At 37.9% G+C, this 25,982-nt stretch overlaps 1 protein-coding gene and 1 long non-coding RNA gene across 7 annotated transcripts in view; one reads left to right on the top strand and one right to left on the bottom strand.

Annotated features, from left to right (window-relative positions):
* The window catches only part of LOC100114196 (ADP-ribosylation factor-binding protein GGA3), a 197,275-nt gene extending 185,654 nt beyond the window's left edge, over positions 1-11,621 (bottom strand). For 2 of the 6 annotated variants that reach the window (XM_032601583.1, XM_031925309.2), the window contains exon 1: positions 11,537-11,621. In XM_032601583.1, coding sequence (XP_032457474.1) covers positions 11,537-11,558 — 22 coding nt within the window. In that variant the 5' untranslated portion in view covers positions 11,559-11,621. Of the gene's footprint in view, positions 1-4,586; positions 4,720-4,862; positions 5,238-11,536 lie in introns of those variants that run through there. The other 4 variants (XM_031925307.2, XM_032601582.1, XM_031925311.1 and 1 more) reach the window with 4 other exon arrangements.
* LOC116416524 lies at positions 2,944-25,748 on the top strand. The gene is made up of 3 exons (XR_004226907.1): positions 2,944-3,870; positions 3,994-4,058; positions 25,590-25,748. It is a non-coding gene; the product is annotated as an uncharacterized LOC116416524 (long non-coding RNA).
* The last annotated feature ends 234 nt before the right edge of the window (positions 25,749-25,982 follow it).

Consider the following 25,982-nt stretch of genomic DNA (forward strand, 5'->3'; position numbering starts at 1 on the left):
TAAATTTCAAATAATGAGGGCCAATACTGGTGTTACTATCAGGATGATAACACGAAAACTCTGGCTGTGAGCTCCAAAATTTTTATTTTTTAACAATTAAAAAAAATTTGTTTAAATTAAATTATTGAAAAACAATATATATATATATATATATATATGTATATATATATATATATATATATATATATATATATATATATATATATAGGTATAGTATAGGGATGATGTGCGCAGTGCGGCGAGCGAAAACCTATTCACGACGATGAACTTCTGGATCAAATAAGTACCAGATTACAAGGAAATCGGTCAAAGAATATCGCTTAACTCTCACGTGCGTGTGTGGAAGGCGTACTCGAAGAAAGTTATATTCCAAGAATAAGGACTCATTTTTTAGCAATCTAACCTGAAAATAAGCATCATGACAAGACTCGACTTCAGAGCAGCAGTTTGAAGCCGGTGCATCGGCAATATAAAGGTGTATGTATAGTACACGCCTGATACGGCGTACGGCACTCGGCAGTGTATACGCGATGTAGAAAATGTAAAAAATCTTGGATGTAAAACAGTTAATAAAAATTAAAAAAACTATAATATACAAACTGTAATTACTTACTTTTTATTCCTTTTTATCTTTATAAAGAATAGAACAACTTCATTATTTATTTATTTATATTAAATAGTAACAATTGACAGATTTTTATTTAACTCAGTTATTTTCAGTACTATAATTTAAATATGTCTTATTATAAGTATAAATTTACTTCTTCATCCTTACTTCTTTTCAAAAATAATTTAACTGTTTCAAATAAAGTCAAACTGTTTTGTGTGTTGCCGCTAGGGGGTGCACGGGAAATAAAACCCGCAAGCGGTAAGAAGTTAGCTCAGTTAGTATATAAGTCCGTTTAGCAACCTTGTTGTAACAATTGCGAGCGTATAAGCATATGTACTGCGAATTGCGAATATGTATCATAATTAAGCGTTTAGTTGTAGGAAATGTATCTAGGTTAGTTTAAGGTCTCTAAAAATCAACTCCGGCGAGTGAATCGATCATGTTCTCTGAATGAAGTGCGTTAGAAGAGTAACCCTCCATAACCATAAAAATTTAGAGCCATATAATAATTGAAAATAATTTGTCCACTATGTGCATTTTCATATTTAATTTAGTCAGGGTAAAAATTACTACTCAGTATAGTAAAATTTATAGTTTTATAAAATTTACTATACAGTTTAGTAAAAATTACTAGACTGTCAGTCTGTGAGTGGATTACCAAACTTTTTAGTAAAATTTCCTATCCAGTATAGTAAAATTTACTATAAATTTCTCTCAGTGTACTACTTAATGTACAGAATAATTCAAGTATGCTCTCTAAACGTTTTTAAGACACGCCGTGGTGTAAACTTCGATTTATGCCATGCTCGTGCAAAAATGCACTCGCTAAATCTCGGTTTACGCACGTTGTATCATAAAATATCGTACGATACTAGGGGGGTAAAGGGATTTCACCCTCGCGAGGACTTATCACCCTTGCTTCACTCGGGTGATAACATCCCCACGAGGGTGAAACTACTTTACCACACTAGTGTCATAATATACTATTAGGGGAGTGTACACTTCCAGGCTTATGAACTTTCGTGTACTTCTCTGTAAATTTACATTTTAGTACATTTATGTTCGTTTTGGTATGTTTCTGTATGTTTAAGTATTATTCCATATGTTCAAGTATATTTTTGTACATTTGAGTACGTTCCTGGACTATTCGGTGAAAAATATTTCACTTTCAGGAAAAATTTTTATTTTGAAATGTATACAGTTGTATATCTTAGTACAAACAAGTATGTTCTTACACAATAAATTAAAAGCTGTTAGATTACCATTTGTTTTCATTCTTTTTTTTTTATTCGGTATGCCTGTAATTGTGCTAGTATTTACTTTAATGTACTAATGTAATTATATCTTATTCAATTGATTTTACAATAATTTATGTTAAAGTACAATTATATTTTCCATCTAAGTAATTCATGAGAGCAATTAAGTAGAAAAATCAAATATGAGAGCCAACCCGAGGGGACAATTACATTTATTGATTACATACTGGTCATGCGTTGATACTTTGTCACATGTATGTGTACAATTGGACTATCTGTTCCTCCAATTACAAAAGTCCCTGTTGAAAATAATCGGATGGATATCCACATGGATTGACATGGATATCCACATGGATTGACATGGATTGACATGGATTCCATGTGGATCCGGCATGGAATCCAGCTGGATAATCCACTCGGATTTCTAGTTGGATATCCACTAGATTGTGACAAAATTCAGGTGGATTTTCCAGCTAAAAATCCAGCTCAAAATAATTGTTAAAAAACTCGCCGAGAGTGGGCTCGAACCCGGGATCTGTGAGTTAATAGGCTTGCAACTTAACCACTTGGCTAATTCATCACTTACCTTATGATCTCATAACGTAACATACATGGTAAATCCTGCATATTCCTAATATAATGTTATAAATATGCATTAACCGATGTATAAACTTTATCATTTTACGTTCGAGATTAAACGCAAATTCCAGCTTGAAAATTCACTTGCTGCACTTGGACGCTTATATACGCTGTGCTGTAAATTACGACTTATGCCACTTGTATCGTAATGTACTATTATGGTTAACACAAATTAATGCAACATTATATCGGGAATATACAGGATTTACCATATATGTTACGATTTGAGATCATAAGGTAAGTCATGAATTGGCCAAGTGGTTAAGTCGCAAGTCTATCAACTCAAAGGTCCCGGGTTCGAGCCCAGGTCTAGGCGTTTTTTTAAGATTATTTTGAGCTGGATTTTTAGCTGGAAAATCCACCTGGATTTTGCCACAATCCAGTAGATATCCAACTAGAAATCCGGGCGGATTATCCAGCTGGATTCAATGCCGGATCCACATGGAATCCATGTCAATCCATGTGGATATCCAGCTGGATATCCATCCGATTATTTTCAACAGGGGTAGCACTTACCATATAATAGTTCAGAGCTCCATATGAACTTAAAGAGTAGAAGCTACTCCAAAAGCTTTTGAATGTACCAGTAGGGCAATGATAATTGCAATAAAAATTCTAGTCACATAGATTGTTTTTAACATAGACATAAGAGAGATAGACTGCGTGTGAAGGTTAGCAAAAGTGGACCCCATTGACCTGTGTGTAAGACAAAGACACCATACCTTCTATCCAATGCTTGGTATATGGGATAGAAGGTATTCTGTCTTTCTCTCACTGGGTGCCACTTTTGCTAGCCTACACACGCAGTCTATCTCTCTTATGTCTATGGTTTTTAAAGAACCCAACCTAATCTTAAAGCAACCTAACCTTAAATGTATTCTTTCTTGTTTTTGTTGACTTTGAAAATTGTAACATAAACTATATAGTGGGCAAACTGTAGTTGGCATAAAGTCATTCCAGTGTTAAATAAGTAACCACAGTGAACAGTTGTTTTGTAACTTCGAATTTTGTTAAATAATTTTTCACAACAATAAATATAAATAAATAGTGCTTGAGTACATTTAATCACTAATATATCATATAAATGTTTTAAATAAAAACACCAATGACAAACATTTTATTTTAATACCACAACTATAATAACATTGCCACTTCTAATATAAAGAGTAGCACATCTCAAATTCATGATGAAAATTAGCAGGTTTCGTTCTCAGTGGCGAAGACCAACACATTTTGAGTTTTGCCACAAAGACTAGCACATTTCACACAAACACTAACGATTTTGGGGCTGTATATTTAAAAAACGTCAAAGCAGTACATAATATTCACATGCAAAGATCCAGCTAGTACAATAATCATTAAATCGTAATAAGTTTTTCTTATGCTATAAATAATGTTAGTTTATGCTGTGAAACATGCTAGTCTTCCCAGCAGAATTGAAATCTGTTAGTCTTTGATACAAATAATATTTTATGCTACTCTTTGTAGGAAGCAATCATGAGTAATATTGGTTCAATCTAAAATAGTATATGAGATATCACCTGTGCAATCAGGTGAGATTTTACAATATGAATGTTTGATTATCATATCTGTTTAATTGAAAATAAAATTATCTTACATTAAAAGTTTTTTTGGGATGGCTGCTATCACAAAGCGACTATCCCCTGCTACCCTCCATCATTCAATCATTCATCTACTAACATTGTCTTTTTCAAAAAGACCTTAACCTTGACAAAAATTTTGTAGCTCTACTGCGCAAAAACTAAACATCAGCATTAAAAACCGGCGACGTGTTCCAAGTGGTGGTACCTAGATAATTTGCATGCCTACTGCTTGAATTTCAGACAGCTGATGCTTAATTTTTGTATAACAGCGCTACAAAACTTTTGCATAAATCCACTAGAGCTTTTGAGCAGCAGCTATCTGATGAATTTCTCAGTGTGGTGCTATATTTAATTTAAATACAAAATAAGAAACCATCAATGTTTTTGGTATTGTTTTATAGATTTTTATCATACAAATATTACATTTTAAATTATGGATTAAGACAAGAATAATATTATTTTATTCTAATTACTTACGTAATAAAGCTTCTAAACTTGTGGCCACTACATCCATTCTGATAATACATATGTACAGTAGTTTTATAACTACATCTTAAACTATAAATTATATTTATGATCTTGCTTATAGCAATTGATTTAGTTTTTGAAACTACAATCAGAAATCAGGATTTTATGAATATTATATATATATATATATATATATATATATATATATATATAGTAATGTAAATTATGTTGCAACTAATAAACATTATAAATAATTAAGATTATGAAAGAAAATTTAGTACTGACCATTATTTCAATCTTTAATACTTTTTGATTCGAGTATCTAATTATTAACATTTATAATTAAATTTGATAAATTATTGTAATTGAAATTATTTTATGGATATTAAATTTCAATTACATTAAAATAATTCTTCTTCACATCAATTACGCGTTATGTTTAGAAGTTCATTCAAATAATTATTAAGGTAAAAATGAATAAGAATAAGAAATTTGTAAAAAGGAAAGTCTAAGGGATAGTGAATGCTACAGCAGCTTTCAATAATGCGTAAGGTAATGCGCAAGCTCTGTTCGCAAGTTGATTGTAGTGTGATAACGTGTATTTTGACTAGATTGGCAACTTTAAGAACACAAGTGTCGCGAGAGCGACAAGGGCGCCCAGTGCAAAACCATTCCAAAAGGCGCTTATTTCCACAATTGATCAACAATCACCTGACTGGAAATAGACTTACGGCGCGAATTAGGACCGGATCAGGTGCCTGAAAATTCGAATCCGGCCCGTAGTTGAAAAAACATGGAGATTTTTACGGCATCTCACGCGGCGCAGGTCCGGGCCGCATACGCAGCCGTAAAATCATTAAATGAATTAAAAATAAAACTCTCGTTTAGAAAAACGGAAGCATGATTTTTCATCAAATGTTTTGTCTTCTATAATGCATTTTAGAACGTTACTATTTGTTTGTGTTGATTTAAGTTGCGGTAATGGCTTCTATGGAAAATAAATTAAAATCTAAAAAAATTGGTGTTTTGAGGTTATGTTTGCCAGTTTTATAGCATTAATTTAGGTGGGGGGACCCAGGTTCAGGGCGCATTCCGGCAGCGGTCCGGCGCTATTCTTATTTTTTTGCCGGATTAGGCCCAGACTTGCGCCGCGTGAGTCTCCGTATGAGGGCCGGATCCGGTAAAACTGATCCGGACCTGATAATAAGTCTGGCACGCCGTTCTTGATTTCCAGTCAAGCAGGGGTTCAATTGAGCCTAGCGATATCTCAAAAATCGCACGAGAAAAATTTCGAAAAATTTTGCGTACCAAAAATTGCCAGGGGCGCCCTGGCGAGAAAAATAACGTAATTTATCACACGATCAATCACGTGAACAGTCACTTGATTTCTCACGTGATTATTTGCCGTGATATCTCACGTGAGAAATCACGTAAAAAATAACGTCAGAAATCACTCTTAAAATTATTTCTTTTAATTAAAATAAATTATTTTATTTTTACTAAACAATTATATAAAATAGATTTTTTGATAATCTAAATAAATTGACCGCAAAAAAATTAAAAAAAAAACGTTGCCCTAACCCAGGATCGAACCCCGGTCCTCAACTTTCCAATCTATTATCTTACTGTCTGAGCTACTAGTGCTGTTGAATCAGTATTGAAATTCTATACTGTTTTTCCCTAAAAATATGTTTGATTTACTTTGTACAGTTTACACGTATACTTCAAGATAAAAATTGAAAAGATTTAAAATATTTATAAAGAAATATTGATATTTATAATCTAAATTTGATATTAACATTATATTATTTAGCATAGAAGAATTATTCTAATTTATAAAGATGAAAACGCAAAATAAACTTATGTTTAATTGTTAAATTAGATTTTTTATTTTATTGGTGAAATTATTTTCCTTATTTTATCAATTAGCAGCAAATAGTCTATACACGTAAACGATAGATTACTGAGATTCATACATGATCTTCAAGTTATCATTAGGAAAAGTAAAAATAGCTCAGGCAGTAAGATAATGGATTGTGAATTTGGGGATATGCTATGGTTGATTAATCGGGTTCAATGGGTTATAATCGCACGTATATTTTATGATTAATTGGTTAGTGTAGTAACTTGAATGGCCTTATATACTAACCATCATAGATTCTTTGCGCTTGCGAGTAGGAAAAACCGGACGCTACCTGGCGGCGCGTCCGTAACAGTCTAGTGAATTATTTTTTTTAAATCGGTCTAAATCGTCTGTAATTGTATAAATGTTGCGATCTAGATTGCTATGGTTCTTTAATCGGTTAAATAGATTTTCATTGTAGTAATTGATATTAATCAATCGAAATTTGTACAAATTGATTTTAAGTAATAATAACCCGTGCTAAATATGGTATTAAGTGCATATTTTCGACGTAGTATTAGAATTACGATATGACCTACCAAGGCACAGTGACTGTATATAAATTCAAGATGGCCGCTTGTTCGGCTGCTCTGTTGCTGTAACGTAATTCCAACAATACGTCGAAAATATGTACTTAATGCGATGTTTTGCACGAGTTACTATTACTTTAGGATAAAAGGAAGGGCGGTAAAGAGCGATTTTTTCTAAAGTACGCGGTTCTGCTGTATTTATTGTTTAATCGGGATTTTGCCACCTGACCGCAGCGCCATTTGGACGTTGCGGTGGCACCGTTCGGCTGCTCCTCCGACAGCCCTATAATGGGATAATATATATAATTGCAATATATAATTGCACTCATCTTGTATGATTAATTGGTTAGTATAGTAACTTGACCCTACAGAAAAAATCACGTGATCACCACATGAAAATCACGAGAAAATCACGGACAAAATCGCGCGAAAATCACGTGAGATTTTCGACCATCTTGTCACGTGATTATCACGTGATAATTGCGTGGATATCGCGTGATTTATAATAATATTTAAAAATATGATTAAAAATGTTAAAATAATATTTATAAATTAAGAAAATGGATAATTAACAATAAATAAAAACCTAATTAAAAAAGAAAAAATTTTCTCTGATTGAGAACCCAGAACATTGGCGTGAAAATCCATCGCTCCATCTTAACTATTAGCTTTCTTTGACGGTTGTAATGTATAATAGCTATTCACATATCGACGGTCGAAAAAGCAGCTAGTCCAGACAAAGTCTCAGAATGCATCTACTCCAGAAAATCGCTTCGGAAAGCAGCTACTCCAGAAAATTTCTTCAGGAGGCAGCTACTCCAGAAAATTTCTTCAGGAGGCAGCTACTCCAGAAAAAGTCTTGGAAAGCAGCTACTCCAGAAAATGAGCCAGAAAGCAGCTGCTCCAGAAAACGTGTCAGAAAACAGCTACTCCAGAAAGCGTGTCAGAAAGCAGGTAGTCGAGAAAATCGTCCAACAACCAGATTCCTTTTTTGAGTAGCAAGAAGCAGCTACGTTAGAGCTAGTATAAAAACCAAACAATTCAGCGCGCAAGTCAATAAGTAGATATCCCAGTCAACTTTATAGTATTCGATTAGACAGGAATTGATAGTGTTCAAGTGCAGGAGGCTGCTCACACGCGTCGTAAGGGATGGGGCTCTTTTTACGTGCTGTTCTCCGGCAATCTCATTGTTTCTTTCGCGAGATAGAATCTTGAAAAGTGATTCTATCACACTTTTGAACGGTGCGCGATAAGTAAATTTTGCAGGGAGCTACAGCTACATCCACTTGATCATCATCCCTTATGTTGGGGGTGAAAATTATAAAACGAGGCTTTAAAATAATTTTAAAAAGACGGTGAAAAAATAGACGCAAGTGGTTTTCGAGTCCTTTCGAACTCGATAACCGTGCTGCGATCATCCCCCATTTTAATGATGGAAACAGGGGTGCGGGGGTGAAAAGGTAAAAAAATCGCCGGATTAAAATCATTTCAATTTTCGGTAACAATTATTCTAAAGGAGAATAAAATGTTTGGACAACATTTTTTTTACCCCTGACTTGTGTCAATCGTATCACGAAAACGAACGATTTTGGTGAAAACTGGACACAATTTTTGTTCCATAAATGGGGTGACCTTTGATCATTATTATACGTCACAGCCATACTTTTTCGTGCAAGCGAAGTCACTAGCGAGATAGGTAATTTTTTGTAATACCTTTTGTAAATATTCTATTTTTTTAGGCACGACCGCGACACGAAAGTGCCTTATAGTTTCGTACGCGAAAAATGTGTGAGATGCAATGTCTCACGCAATTTTCGATTTATCGGGCTGATATTTTGGGAGGGGTCTCCTTAATAATGATCAACGGTCACCCCATTTATGGAACAAAAATTGTGTCCATTTTTCACGAAAATCGTTCGTTTCTGTGATACGATTGACACAAGTCAGGGGTAAAAAAAATGTTGTCCAAACATTTTATTCTCCTTTAATGTCTGGAGTAGCTGCTTCTCATTCTCGACCGTCGATATATTGAGATATAATTTTTTTTTTTGAGGTTACTAGTAAAAATTGATTTTCTTGAGTTATTATTATTAAAATAATAGTCAATTGTAACATTAATTAATTTTCTGACCTAAATTTTCTAATTTTTCAACTATTTAATGAACATGACTATCGGTCAGAATATTAATTAACGCTACAATTCATTATTATTTTAATAACAATAACTCAAGAGAATTAATTTAAACTAGAAACTTTACAAAAAAAATTCTATGTATGTGAATAGTTTTTATACATTAACCGTCAAAGAAAGCTAATAGTTCAGATAGTAGAGCAATGGATTTTCAGGCCAATATTCTGGGTTCAAATCTCGATCAGAGAAAATTTGTTCTTTTCTATTTCGATACTTATTTATTGCTAATTATCCATTTTCTTAATTTACAAAGATTGTTTCAACATTCTAAATAATATTCCTAAATTTTATTATAAATCACGCGATAGTCACGCGATTATCACGTAATAACCACGTGAGAAATTGATCGAAAATCTCACGTGGTTTTCACGTGATTTTCTCGTGATTTTCACGGGGTTATCACGTGATTTTTTCCGTAGGGGAACGGCCTCATATACTAACCATCATAGAATCTTTGTGCTTGCGAGTGAGAAATATCGGAGGACCTCTGGCGGCGGGTCCGACAGTCAATTTGTGCGCCTTGTCTATTTTGGATAGAAATAAAAAACCGATAACTGATGAAGCGAAGTAATGTTTCCCAAGGTACTTTGTCTGCCCTTTAAATGAAGTGGTTGAATTATCCGATCACAGACTTTCCTCTCCTCATTTAATCGAGACAAAAATCTGCATAATTTCAAATTCTAAATTAGTTAGAAGTTTAAAGTATATTGCCTATCTAGATCTCATAATATATAGATATCACAAAAGAAGGGAGCAAATTAATTTGACTCAAAAAATAAGCTATCTGACTCTGAATAACTTTAAGAATGAGTGTTCATTTTATTCTTAATCACACGCGTTGATCCGATATAGAGTACGATACAAAAAATTTTCTTTCTTAATTGCTACGCTGAAAAAAAGTCTCATAGTTAACAATTTTGGTTATTTGCGAATAAACTCAACTGTCTTTCGAGTATAGAATGACGATTCCGCAAACGTGAGATATTGACCTTCGTGGCCACAGCTGAGGATTCTATCCTGCTGTATATCACACGTACAAGGGATACGAGAACGGTGTGACGCAACTTGGACTGAGTATGCTCGACATCCCGCCAAAACAACAAAACGCACGCGAGTTAAACGAGTGTTTGAATTCGTGCCGAGGATGTTCCCGCCTCCGCTTTTATATATAATATTAAAGTTTCTAACGACTAACAATTTTGACTTGCCTTTACTAAATAGACTAATGTCGGTCGTATAACCGTACCTGCGATTAAAGGGAAAGATGCAACGACGTAGAAGTCAGCAAACTGAAGCGGTTCCACGAAATGCCCGACCCCCGGCAATCGTATTTGGACACTTTGCTTGACTCCTCTGGTTCCCGTCAACGTCTTCTTCTCTCAGGTCGAATCGTCAGGTTTCAACCGGCTTCACACGAAACTTTCTCCTGACACATGTCCGCTCGCTTCGAGTGCTGGTGGTTCTCTGTCGTAGCGATAAAAATCCTCGAACCGCGCCAACGTCGAGCCTCGCTCGCTCCCCCCACTCTATCACGCGGGCTCGCGCCAGTCCTCGCATTTCGCCGCTCCTAGCCTTTCGCGCGACCCCGAGAATCTCGACGAAAGAGTGGTGCTCTAGGTGGTCACTATCAATTGACCGATGACCGAATCTAGATAGTGCGCAATCATAAAATGTCAGTTGAATACCAATTTTAACCAATTCCGATTATAACCGATTATTACCAACCCCAACACTAATTTTCTAAACACGGTTAAGTTTATAACAACAATATTAGAACCAATACAATATTGGTTGAGTACTGAGTTTAAACCAATCCCGTGAGACGGCAGGCCCCGCCCGAGGATAAGAGAGCAGCAATAGATAACTTGCCTGGGGTAGGCAAGTTACCGACTGAGCGGCGCTAGTAACCAAATGTAAATAGTCTACGCGCTATGCGCTGGTAGATAGCGTGCGTGCAAGTAACATGTGGGAAGCTCCCTCGGCAGCCTTGCGTAAGTCAAGAGTGGGGATACCCGCCATGTTGGTTGGAGCGAGAGAGAGAGAGAGAGAGAGAGAACGAACGGCCTACGAGCCGCATGTAACGTTTCTGGCGCTTGAATTAGCAAGTCGCCCAATAAAGGACAAGTCGCATTCCCGAAGAAGCTGGTGGTTATTTCTAACCCTCAGGCTCCCATCCCCGAGAGAGTAGGACTCTCATCTACGTCATCTCCGACGCTCGATCCTAAAAACACAGGAGAGAGAAAAAGCGACTCGAGTATATAGGGAGCCCCGGAGCCAGCAGCGAGCATTAATGATCTGGCTCTCAAATGAGTAACAAGCGAATGGTAGTACTCACTTCTTGCTCCGGTCTTCACCATACCCAGTAGTCTATGAGCCCCAGGCTCTCGAAGAGTATGCGTGCAGTTTTCTCCCTCTCCTGTAGACTCTGAAATCCAGTATCGCTTATAAATAATCATCAAGAGAATAAATGAATAACATTTATAAATATAATAATGATTTGAACCCATTATTAGTATCACCCACTCCCATCCCCCCTTCAGATGTGTCACCGGTTCAGGATGGTAGTACCCTGTTCTTAGGTGGGGCATCTTGTCAGAGACTCATGGTGGGATGGAAGTACCTCACACATCAGTCTAATAGCTGCGTGATTTACCTAAGTGTGTGGGACATGCATAGTGGATATACCCTACTCATCTCCTCCAACACACGAGCAGCTCTCCTCTGGTGGGTCCCCCACTTCAGAGGATAGGGAAGCCTTTGTCAACTCAATAGATATTACCGGGTGGATCAAAGTCTATTGTCGTTCTTCGGAGGTGCTTATCTCCTTATTTACTAACCTCGGGTCACGAATTCCTCGCGTTCGCGTACTTACACTTCGCGGACCGTTTCATTGGCGCCCGAGCAGGGACTCGAGTTCGTTATAATACGGGAGATTGACCAAGGGAGATCATTGAAGCATTTTACACATCGATTTACACATCGGAGATTAGAGGACTCTACCACGCTCAATAATTCCCCTTCTTCGGCTATCGCTCGCTGAGCAACAGATACACAAGCGCATCGATAATCTTTGCGAGGCAATCTGGGAATTGACCAAACTCAGCACACGGGACTTCGAATGCCTCTAAAACGTTGATCGGGATGTCAAGACCTGCCACAAAAATGTATTAATAATTAAATCTCGATCGGAATCTGCGCGTCCTGGAAAAGGGATTCGACGAACTCGAATAGAAGAAGAGGCAGAAACAATCAAACTGATCGAAAAACTATCGGTGTGTACAGATAAAAAATTCCGAATCATAAACTCACGACTTGACTCATTCGACCGGGAGATATCTGAAATAACGGACGGAATGAGTAAATTAACGATTCACGAGCCTACGTGCAGCTTGATGTAAGACGCGGAAACGCCTCCCCCCCCCCTCCCATATATGTGGTAATCTCAATCATCAAAATTTAAAAGAAAGTATAGATAACCTTTAGATACACTTTTTTTCTCTTTCAATTAAAGCCTATAGGCCTTTCTCTAGCTTTATCTGCGATACAAAATACAATTCAAAAAATGGTGGTAGCCACGGGTAAAACCCACAACGGACGCTCTCTAAGTCTATTGTCGTTCTTCGGAGGTGCTTATCTCCTGGTTTACTAACCTCGGATTTGAAATCCCTCGCGTTCGCGTTCTAACACATCGCGGACCGTTTCCCGATTACAACCGATTATCATAGACGCAAACGATAATCCTTTAAAACACGATAACATTTGCACCACTATAAGAAACGATTAATCACGATCTCACAGTATTTGTTGAATACTGATTGGGACCGATTACGATTACAACCGATGATTACTAACTTTAATTCTAATCCTTTAAAACACGATAACATTTGCACCACTATAAGAAACGATTAATCACGATCTCACAGTATTTGTTGAATACTGATTGGGACCGATTCCGATTACAACCGATTATTACCGTATAAATTTCAAATCACAAAAAAATCAACGTTTAAGACTAATTTTTTCCAATTAAAAGAAATCGGGGTTTTACGTATTCGGACTGACTTCCAATTAAAGCCGATTAAAACTAATTAACTAGTAATCTTCATGCTTGATTATCTCTATTAAAACCGATTAGAATCGATTAAAATGGAATCAGTATTAATCAGGTCTAATTAGTCATTTTTAAAAGGGTGGGCTCAACACCTGTGGTCAAAATGGATACCTACGTTACCATCAAAAAGGCTATTGCAGTACCGATAACCAGCATACTTCCTCTACAACTCCGCGACAGGATGAATCACCTACCACACATCTGGAATGACAGGTGTCAACAGACGTCAAAACGACTCTAATGGTGGGGTTGTAAAACACCGTAAAGGCACCTCTCTCGTAACAACACAACTATTCCGTAAAAATCCTATTGGCCTAATCCTCGTCCCTAGATAACTATAGCTAAGGGCGTACACCGTAAAGCAGACTGCATAAATAGGACTTGGAGCACCACCTACTTTAGGGTGCTCTTTTCTCGCGATTCTCTAAGACAGCGAAGCTCCGGCGGTCATTAATTGTCTTGTATTGAATTTCTTAATAAACTTGCTGGTATTCATTTGCAACTCACTTCCGACCTTCTGATAACAATTACTAATTAATTAGTGATTGTTGAGAAATAACTAACTTAATTATATTCCTGATAGAGCTGTCGTTCATTCTTGGACAATGAGAAACACTCATACTCTCTAATCCTTTTTAAATCTCAGCCTGGCCTGAAGAGCATGCTCTCGACCGGTAAAGATCAAAGTTACAACAGGCATGACTTTATTTCATATCCTATACGGGAAAAGTACGATGATAGTTTCATTATTCTAACGCGTGAGAGATTACTGAATCAAATTCTCCGCAAATTCGCCGCAGGAAACAGGCAATAAGAACCGGTCACGGACATCGTATCGTTGCACGAAATACGAATGTAGTCATAGCCGCTTATACGTCTGTGCAGGGACATTTAAAATTGTACGAATTTCTCGAAAATCTAGGCGAGCGGTTACTGTATTATGATACCGATTCGGTCATATACGCATCTCACACATTTTTCGCGCACGAAACTATAAGGCACTTCCGTGTCGCGGTCGTGCCTAATGAGTGTAAATTTCATGAAAACTAAAATTATTTTAAATTGAATGCAGATCAGTATTTTTATTACAAAAGGGATCATACACATTCTTTTTAGTTATCCTTATCACTTAATTTGATTTACAATTTGTACAATAGAGCATTAATTTATTTAAAGACGGCAAAGATATTTACCCTTAATGGGACACAACACCTTTAAATCCTAAAAAAAAATAATTATGAGTAAAAATGACAAAATCAAAGTAAATCATTTAAAATCTTTTTCAGTAATATTTAGTATAAATACCTTTAACTTTACTGTGCTAAATCCTTAATTATCCTTGGTGGCCTATTGTGGCACTCAGTGCAATGTTTTGTGTTGCTTCCTCCGAAGAGGAAGCTTTGTAATAGTACAAAATTTAGTTTCACTGAAACTTTGTAGAAACGCATTTGGAGGTGTTTGGAGTACGAATCATGCGTTTTCAGAAAATGTCCGTGCGGATGGCTGTGTATATGTGTGTGTGTGTGTTTTTTCTCTTGGAGAAAGAGATATTAGGGAAAATCTTAGAAAGACCATAGCTGGCTTTGTTAATGGAGTCATTGGAACAACCCCATCCCCACCGTCAGTTGTGTGTCGGATTCGCGCCGACTAAACCAATCCCTCCTACGGCACAAGTGAAAAAACACCCATCCGTAAGAGGAAACGCCCTCCTTTGCCTTTACCGACCCTTAGTAAAGGTGCGCCCAGCTCCATCTTCTGTGCCGTTGAACCCCGCGGTACGACCGTCGAGTATTGCTTCGCGGGGAGGCTAAAAGCTTGTTGCCCTCTTCTATTTGATGTAGTCGTCATCTCGTCTTCTTCTTTCGGCATTGTCCAAGCGTCTACTTCTTACTGCATCGTCCGGTCTCTCTGCATCTCTTCTGCTATCACCATCTTTTAAGGCTCCTCTTTCCCTTTTCTTCGTCGTGTCCAGGGCGCGCCTGAATACAATGCAGCTGCCAGAGCCAGCTACATGTTTGCAGCCTTCTTCTTTTTGTCCATCATCTTTGCAGAGAAAACAGCTCGCCTCCGTATGGCATTGCGCCATGCGATGATCGGCTCCTCCACACTTATAGCAGAGGGTCGATCTATCCACTACATTACACTCATCCTTCCAATGTCCAAAGCCTAAGCACTTGTGGCACCGCACTACCTTTACTCGCTTCCTAATCCTACAACTTACAAGGTCCACGCGGATGTGTCCTATTTTTAGGAGCTCCTTGGCCTCTCTCTCGCTGAAGGCCCCTCGTGTTGGGCTTTAATAGAGTCACCCTCCTGCCGTTGTCTGGCTTTCTGAGGGCTCCTCATATTGCTGCTCTCACCTCTTCTTCCATTGCTTCCGAGTCCATGTTCCTTATTTCTAGGGTGGCATTCCGTTCTTTCTTTTTAACCTGTCCAAGGCCCAGCACTGCATTTTTTACTTCCGCAGTAAACGCTGTCCTGTCAGACTCTCTTCCCAGTTTTAGGAGGATGTCTCCACTTCTTGTTTGTTTTACTCCCAGTACCTTTATTCCAGTGGTGTTCGGGTTTACATCTTTTCGGATTTTCCCCATGACTTCCGCGTACGTCGTGTTTTGCCCCACTTTCACTAGAATCCCTTCAGGGCGCCTGTTTTTGTTGGGCCTGGCTTTCGCAGGTGGCTCTGGTGCATTGTGAGGGGCTCTCGGGGCGAGGGTCTCACGTTGCATCACCGCTTTCTCCTATCGTTGTCTCTTCCTGTCATGTTTTCCTTCGCTCTTCTATTCTGGGCTGTTATTGAGACTTTCTCTTGGCCTCTTGCTTCCGACACTGCCTCTCTTTGCATTCTATCGTGTTACATGCCACATTTGATAATAGTCCACATCACCTTCATAGCGTGCATCTTTATTATTTCCTTCCTCATACTTTTTCCTTAACTGGATCAGTAGAACTTTAAGTTATTAAGCACGTTCTGCGGTGCTGACTGACAGTCCTCGATAAACTCATTTACTTTCTTTTCTAACTTTGTTATATAGTCCTCTTCTTCCTTGCGAACTTCTATGGTTTCTTGCCGAGCTTTTCTGTAGTCTGCTATTTGTGCCATAACCGAGGTGCTGTCCATGCTCCTAGCCCTGGTAATGCTCGCTAAACTCTCCATACTTGTCGTTCTTGATCCCAGAGATTCTCCTCCCAGGCGAAGCTCCGGCACCTTTAAGAAGGACGCATACTTTTTTCTTCTGTCTTTCCTAGTTCTTTCAACGCGTTCGCGAGGCCCGTCTTTATCGGACCATACACGTTACTCCTGCCCTCTGCGTACTCGATTGTTCCGGTGATTATACCCTTCAAAATCTTGAGGTCTTCTCTTTGGCTCTTTTCCACAACCTTGTGAATTTGGTTTGCCCTCAAATCCATGGAGCCTGCGCCGGCCACCGGGACTTTCACCCGATCGGAACCGTCGGCGGGATTTGGCTCTGTGGCCTTACCCGCTTGAGGAAATGTTGTTTTTAACTCACTCATCATATTTGATTTCTTTCCGGGGTTTCTTCTCCTATCCTGTATCCTTGGAAGGAGCCCCTTGGTTATTTTAACGAGGTTAATACTCCTCCTCCTCCTCCTACTCCGCTGTTTGCACAACATAGCCCTGGGCTTGGGACCGGCGTAGCGAAGTTATGTGTGTGTATGTGTGAGTGTGTTGAGAATATTCGCGTATTTTCAATCGTATGTAAATAGGGACACAGTCACCGCGTGTATATACACTCTATGATTTCACACATCGAGCGTATTTGTGTGAGTGTGATAGAGTGCTTCATAGCGTTACTTATAGCGATGTTCATCGCGACCTGTCCTGATCGAGTCGTGGTACCGATCAGAAGCCCAAATCGACTTATCCTCAGTTGTAGCATTGGTTGTCTTACACAGTCTTGTATAGTCCAGGGAACGGAAGTAGTGTCGATAGACGCTGTATAATTATTCGCGACTTATTCGTAATAAAACTAAGTGTCCACAAAGAACATCTTCACTGTGTAACTTATTTCCAAGGTCCAATAGGTTATGGGCCCAGAATACGCAAAGTCGCAATAATGTTTCAACTCGCTCTCAAGAAGAACTTTACAATAGACCACACGCATCGCGTGAAGAAAATCCGTGAAAAGTGAAAAGTATTTGACGTGAGCATGATGGCGAGTGAACTCCCAAGCAACCACTACATTAAGTTTGACGGCACCAACTACCAAATCTGGAAATTTCAAATGCGGGCGTTGCTGCAAGCCCATGGTATTTATGAAGTAGTTACGGGTGAGGCAAAGATTCCTACAGGGTCTGATAAGGAAGAGGATAAGAAGAAATGGATGAAAGATAATGCCAAAGCTATGTGTATACTTTCCTCAGCAATGGCACCCACACAGTTGGAAAATTGCATTACAAATGAGATAGCTAATGAGATGTGGATGAAGATGATTCTTATTCATGAACATAAATCGGCGACTAATAAGGCAACGCTACTCCAAAAATTTTATTCTTGCCGAATGGACGCGAGTGAGCCGGTCGTACAATTCGTAACGAAAATTTTGAATATGGCAAGAACATTATCGGACCTTGATGAGAAGATATCTGATGTTGGTATTATTTCGAAAATTCTTGGAAGTTTACTATCGAAATATAACAGTTTTGTTACCGCATGGGACAGTGTAGACGTAAACAAACAGACTCTCGATAATCTGCAAGAACGCCTCATCAAAGAAGTACGCCGGCTTAGTGAGCAAAGCGAAGAAACCAATGCACTTGTAGTCTCGAAATTACCTCGCAGCTCGACGGGAGACAAGGCTGTTGTGAATAAACATCGACCGAATAAATATCAGGGATATACGTGTCATAACTGCAAGAAGACTGGTCATATTGCGAGGATTTGCCGCAAGAAGAAGCGTATTCCAAATGGTAAACAAACGACACAGCACGACAGCGTTGAGAATAAATATACAAGTGCTCTCGTTACGACAGTCGACTGCGAGCAGACACACACACGCAAATCCATCAATCATGAAATCATCGATCGAATTATGAAGAGAGACGCGACGGAGGCCTGGGTCACCGATAGCGGCGCATCGTGTCACATGACGTATCGCAAAGATTGGTTCCATACTTTTACACCAGTAAGCGGTTCCAATGTTGTTCTCGGAAATAACGAGAAGTGTGAAATAAAAGGCTCTGGTACAATTCTGATAAATAGATATGTTGATGCACAGTGGATACCTGGAAAAATAGAGAATGTTCTTTACGTTCCAAATCTTCGTAAGAACTTATTTTCCGATGGTGTGTGCACCACCAGGGGGTTCAAGGTTTTCTTCGAAGATAAGGCGGTAACCATTTTAGAGAACGATACAGTCATTGCGCAAGGAGTCAAACAAAACAACGAGATTTATCGAATGCTCTTGGAAGTCGTCGCTTGTCGTGAAGCCAACGCTTCAACCAGTGATGACCTTCAGTTGTGGCATGATCGAGCTTAACACGTAAATATCAAGACGCTGCAATCGATGGTGCAAAAGGGACTCGTTGACGGAGTAAAATTTGGAGAAGCGTCACACATCACCTGCAAGGCCTGCCAGCTAGGGAAGGCGCATGTGCTCCCTTTCAAATCCAACACTGAGCGACGTGAGTGGGAAATAGGAGAATTTTTCCACAGCGATGTCTGCGGACCGATGCCGGTGGACTCTCTGGGAGGTGCTAGGTATTTTGTATCGTTCAAAGACGATTTTTCTGGCTATAGACACGTGTATTTTTTAAAACATAAGTCTGATATGTACGATAGATTTAAAGAATTTGAACGTTTGATTTATAATAAATTTGGTCGTTCCATGAAGGTCCTTCACACAGATAATGGCGGGGAATACTGCAACGCTCTCATGAAAAACCTTTTGGCGGAGAAAGGTATTAAGCTGGAGACGACAGCACCATATACACCCCAGCAAAATGGAAGAAGCGAAAGGGATAACCGAACGATCGTTGAGAGTGCCTCCACAATGCTCCTTCGCAGCCAAGCACCGCAGTATCTCTGGGCCGAGGCAGTCAATACGGCAGTTTACGTATTAAACATGACAGCTACAAAAAGAAAACCAGACACCACACCTTGGGAGTATTGGACCAAGAGGAAACCAGATTACACACACCTAAAAATTTTTGGCTGCCTTGCTTTTGAACACGTACCCAAGGCTCTTAGAAAGAAATTTGCAAAGAAAGCAAATAAGGTTATATTCGTAGGATACGAGAAAGAGTCCAAAAATTATCGTCTGTATAATTATAACACAGGAAAAGTGTCAGTTAGTAGAAATGTAACATTCGACGAGAGTCGATTTTTTGAAGCCATAAAACCAGCTGAATCTCTTATTTTTCATGCGCCAATACCAGATAATGAGCCATCGGAAGAAAATCTTAAAACTACTGACAATATAGGCAGGACTGAGGCTTCGGAACCCATTCGCGAAGCAGCTAATGAACAGGTAAAATCACCTTCCAAGCAGCCTCAACAACAAGCCCGCACTCAACGACCAGCGGGTGGGAATACAAGAAAAAATATTGACTTGTGCAAAGTCCAGAAGCCGGATTGTACGCCAGAGCTCAGTTCGTGTCGCCAACTTAGAATTCGTGAGAACATCAAAAGACCAGCTAAGTACGAAGCTAATTTTATTGAAATTCATGAGCCTGATTCTTATCAGAAAGCAATAACCGGTCCAAATGCCGCACAATGGAAAATAGCGATTCATGAAGAATTGTTGGCTCACGGCAAAAATAAGACGTGGACTCTGGTAGCAAGACCCAACAGCTGTACAGTCATCGACTCGAAGTGGGTTTTCAAGGTGCAGGAGGCTAAGGCTGGAAAAGAAAATCGACTCAAAGCTCGACTCTGTTCCAGAGGTTTCCGGCAGCAACACGGAATCAACTACCAAGAAACATTCGCACCTGTGGTACGATATGATGCCTTACGTGTCATGCTTGCCATTGCAGCCCATCACGACCTTGAGATTATTCAATTCGACGTCAAGACGGCATTTCTCCATGGTCAGCTTGAAGAGGATGTATTTATGGAAATCCCCGAAGGATTAAGTGATTTTTATAACATAGGTGATAAGAATTTAGTATGTAAGCTTAATAAATCGCTTTATGGCTTAAAGCAAGCGTCAAGGTGTTGGCACAATACTTTTAAAGCATTTGTATCTGAGTACGGTTTTGACTGTTGTAACGCGGAGAGTGCAATTTTTGTTGGACGTTTAAGTGATGTTGTAGTGTACATAATATTATTTTTAGATGATGGTCTAATTTTAACAAAAGATTGTAATGCAATCGACAAAGTTTTAAAGATCTTAACAAATAGGTTCGAAATTACGGTGTGTGAGTTAGATATTTTTGTCAAACCGAGTATGCTTACAAAGCCCTAAAGCGTTTCGACATGTTGGACGCCAAAACCTCATGTACCCCTGTTGAAAAGGGCGTTGATCTCGTTTGCATGAAGGAACATGAGTCAAATCATGAAAAATTGCCGTATAGGGAACTAATAGGTTCTTTAATGTTTCTTTGTACCGTGTCGCGTCTCGATATCGCGTATGCCGTGAATCTTATGAGTAGATATTTAGACAATTTTAATAGAAAACATTGGGAAGCGACGAAAAGAATTTTAAGATATGTAAAAGGCACTTTAAATTACGGAATTTTGTACAAAAGCAGCGGGGGCATGTTAAAATTAGAAGCTTATTGCGACTCGGACTACGCAGGCGACCAGGAAGGAAGGAGGTCAACCTCTGGTTTCATTTTTAAATATTGTAATGGTCATGTCTCGTGGTGTGCTCAGAGACAGCGTACCATGTCCTTGAGTAGTACAGAAGCGGAGTATATATCCGCATCTAGCGCGACAAGAGAAGCCATGTGGCTGAGACAGTTGCTGTACGATGTTGGATCTCCATGTGCTGGCGCAACCACATTACATATTGATAACCAAAGTACCATCCAATTGATTAAAAATCCTGCATTTCACAGGCGCACAAAACATATAGAGGTCCATCATCATTATGTTCGAGAAAAATACGAGGCGGACGTTATAAAAGTAGAGTATATACCGAGTGAATTGCAATTCGCTGACATTTTCACAAAAGCGTTAACGCGAGAACATCATGAACGAATGTATGAGAGCATAGGACTTTGTTGTCCTGACAGTATTCTTGTATGAAAATACTTAAATAGCGGGAGTGTTGAGAATATTCACGTATTTTCAATCGTATGTAATAGGGACACAGTCACCGCGTGTATATACACTCTATGATTTCACACATCGAGCGTATTTGTGTGAGTGTGATAGAGTGCTTCATAGCGTTACTTATAGCGGTGTTCATCGCGACCTGTCCTGATCGAGTCGTGGTACCGATCAGAAGCCCAAATCGACTTATCCTCGGTTGTAGCATTGGTTGTCTTACACAGTCTTGTATAGTCCAGGGAACGGAAGTAGTGTCGATAGACGCTGTATAATTATTCGCGACTTATTCGTAATAAAACTAAGTGTCCACAAAGAACATCTCCACTGTGTAACTTATTTCCAAGGTCCAATAGAGTGTGCGCGTGTGTGTATATGTACGTATACCGTCATAATTCTGGAACCACGCAATCGATCGTAATAAAATTTAGCATGCATATATGTTTTCTGATTGTGAATTCGGGAAATTTTTTTTTTCATAATTCTGACCATTTTATGGTCATATGATAGCCCTTTTTTGATTTTTGCTTTTTTTTTGATAATATGATCTAAATAATATATTCAACAATAATGTATCTAAAAGAGCATAAAATTGCCTACTTTTTCCCGCAAGATTTGCCAGATTGACCGTTCTGTTCAATTTTTATGATAAAAAAGGTGATTTAAAAAAAAAAATTAATATCTCTAAAACGAAATTGTCAAACGTTTTGTAAAAATGCATGACAATGAAAAACGACAATATCTATTTGCTGTAAAAATGTTAAACCATTTTGGTGGCTAGTTTGGAAGCTAAAAATCGAAAACTAAAAACTAAACTTTAGTTTAGTTTAAAAGATATCAGGATAAAAATTCTTTATTTCTCACCCTCCCTGTTGAAAATAATGACGCCATTAAATGATGTCATTAGATGACGTCATTTGTTGCTACAAATTGGAACCTTTTATGACGTCATTATTTTTAACAGGTTGTTTGGTAAACTTATTAAAAATTACACCGGCACACAAAATAAAAAAAGTTGTCTGCGCGAGAAATCAGACCTATCTATCTTTATGTTTTTCGGGTCGCTGAATTCGAATATAAGGTCAGTTAGGCCCCATCACGTCAGGGTCAAGGTCAGTTGGAGGTCAAATTAAGAAGAAAAGGTTTTAAAAAATTAAAATGCCATATATTTATGTTTTTTTGGTCGCTGAATCCAAATCCGGAATCAGTTTGGCCCCATCTCGTCAGGGTCAAGGTCAGTTCAAGATCAAACTGAGAAGAAACAGTTTAAACCGATTAAAATGTCATATCAAAAGTTTCCAAAAATGGAAAAAGATACCGAAAAATTGTAAAAAATCTTATTTAATCACATAATATCTTCCTTGTGTACAGAGAAAAGTTGCTTTCGTTTATATTTTTTTCTTATTTTGCTTTTTTTCCACTAGCTTAGTAACTCTCGATGTCTTTCTTTACTCCTTTTTTTTCTTGTAACGAACTCTTTTTACTTCAAATGACCTATGCAATGGGTTTCTTTTTCTCTTTTTGTTATTTGTTTTAATGTCTCTCTTCAGTGTCCAGCAAAAATCTGCCATCATGTTGACATTCCATCTTCCTTGGTATCGATTCTCCATTACACTTATATCTTGATGAAATCGTTCTCCCTGTTCTTCACTGACATCTCCTAGATTAAGAGGGAAGCAATCAAGATGGGAATGTAAGAAATGCATTTTATAACTCATCAAGCAACCCAAATTTTTGAAATTCTCCAACATTTGTTCAACTAGTTCCTGATAGTTCTCACTCTTTTTATTTCCTAAAAAGTTCTCACGAACAGTTTTAAAACTTTGCCATGCAGCTTTTTCTGTGTCGTTTATTGTTGTGATAAATGTTTCGTCTTCAAATAGAGTACGAATTTGAGGACCATCAAAAATACCTTCTTTAAATTAGCTTCACTTATTGCGGGAAACTTTTCTCCCAAATACTGGAAACAATCGCCATCTTTATCCAGAGCTTTGACGAACTGCTTCATGAGGCCAATTTTGATATGAAGTGGTGGTAGCAGATAGTTTGATGGGTCAATCAATGGCGTACGTATAATGTTCCTCGATCCTGGTTCAACATGTGTTCTAGTTGGCCATACTTTCTTAACGTAGTGATTTACCCTGTCTCTACTATCCCATAAATACAAGAAGCAGGGATTTTTAGTAAAACCTGATTGTTGTCCTAAGATCATGGTTGCAATTTTAAGATCACCACAAATTTTCCATTGATGTTCCAAGTACTTTATTTTTTCCAATACAATTTCTAAATTTTCATAAGTCTCTTTCAGCTTAGTCGAGTGAGCTATCATAACGGAAACAGGTTTGCATCCATTCCCATAGCTCACTCGACTAAGCTGAAAGAGACTTATGAAAATTTAGAAATTGTATTGGAAAAAATAAAGTACTTGGAACATCAATGGAAAATTTGTGGTGATCTTAAAATTGCAACCATGATCTTAGGACAACAATCAGGTTTTACTAAAAATCCCTGCTTCTTGTATTTATGGGATAGTAGAGACAGGGTAAATCACTACGTTAAGAAAGTATGGCCAACTAGAACACATGTTGAACCAGGATCGAGGAACATTATACGTACGCCATTGATTGACCCATCAAACTATCTGCTACCACCACTTCATATCAAACTTGGCCTCATGAAGCAGTTCGTCAAAGCTCTGGATAAAGATGGCGATTGTTTTCAGTATTTGGGAGAAAAGTTTCCCGCAATAAGTGAAGCTAATTTAAAGAAGGTATTTTTGATGGTCCTCAAATTCGTACTCTATTTGAAGACGAAACATTTATCACAACAATAAACGACACAGAAAAAGCTGCATGGCAAAGTTTTAAAACTGTTCGTGAGAACTTTTTAGGAAATAAAAAGAGTGAGAACTATCAGGAACTAGTTGAACAAATGTTGGAGAATTTCAAAAATTTGGGTTGCTTGATGAGTTATAAAATGCATTTCTTACATTCCCATCTTGATTGCTTCCCTCTTAATCTAGGAGATGTCAGTGAAGAACAGGGAGAACGATTTCATCAAGATATAAGTGTAATGGAGAATCGATACCAAGGAAGATGGAATGTCAACATGATGGCAGATTTTTGCTGGACACTGAAGAGAGACATTAAAACAAATAACAAAAAGAGAAAAAGAAACCCATTGCATAGGTCATTTGAAGTAAAAAGAGTTCGTTACAAGAAAAAAAAGGAGTAAAGAAAGACATCGAGAGTTACTAAGCTAGTGGAATAAAAGCAAAATAAGAAAAAAATATAAACGAAAGCAACTTTTCTCTGTACACAAGGAAGATATTATGTGATTAAATAAGATTTTTTACAATTTTTCGGTATCTTTTTCCATTTTTGGAAACTTTTGATATGACATTTTAATCGGTTTAAACTGTTTCTTCTCAGTTTGATCTTGAACTGACCTTGACCCTGACGAGATGGGGCCTAACTGACCTTATATTCGAATTCAGCGACCCGAAAAACATAAAGATAGATAGGTCTGATTTCTCGCGCAGACAACTTTTTTTATTTTGTGTGCCGGTGTTATTAATTTCTTGGACATTAGCCCCTATTTTTCGTACTACCATCTGGATGGTAGCACCTATATAGGCAACCATTTTATTAATATTGAAGTATTTAGGAGTATAAGTATTTAGAAGTACAACCTGTTAAAAATAATGACGTCATAAAAGGTTCCAATTTGTAGCAACAAATGACGTCATTATTTTCAACAGGGCTGTAAACCCTGTATAACTGAAGATTACTATTTCTGTTGAACCTTATAACTCGCCAATTAAAGTTCAGAATGTTTTAAGACGATTGTAATGATTGTATGAGGTTATGAGGACCCTATGGTATTTAAAATATTGAGGTTTAAATTTTTTCATGAAAATTATATGATTTGATATTGTGATGGGTGCCCCTTATGTAAAATAATTAAGATTGAAAGTATTTTAAAAATCATAAATCTACTGTATATTTAAAAAATATTTTATTATTTGAACTATAAATTTTGTTGAAGGAAGCTACGTGCCAAAGTATTGGCAGCCGTTTTCACTGTCCGAAGGATCCTAAGCTAACGAATGGTTCTTTTAGGCTTAAATTTGAGGAGGATACTTTTCACACCTGTAGTTTTGGTATGAATTCAGGGATTTTAATTTGAATGCTTAGAAATGGTTTGGCGATGAAAATACTGATTTTTTTCTTTTTTTTCGCTTATTATGCCACCTTTTTGTGCATAAAACATTTTCTTAACATTCAAATTAAAATCCCTGCATTCATGATAAAACTACAGGTGTACAAAGTATCCTCCTCAAATTTAAGCCCAGAAGAACCATTCGTTCACTTGGAATTCTACGGACAGTGAAAAAGATCACAAAAAATTGCACCGAGTGCCACAATGGGACATGGGTCA

Source organism: Nasonia vitripennis (genome assembly GCF_009193385.2).
Source record: "Nasonia vitripennis strain AsymCx chromosome 2 unlocalized genomic scaffold, Nvit_psr_1.1 chr2_random0009, whole genome shotgun sequence".
Taxonomy (NCBI): domain Eukaryota; kingdom Metazoa; phylum Arthropoda; class Insecta; order Hymenoptera; family Pteromalidae; genus Nasonia; species Nasonia vitripennis.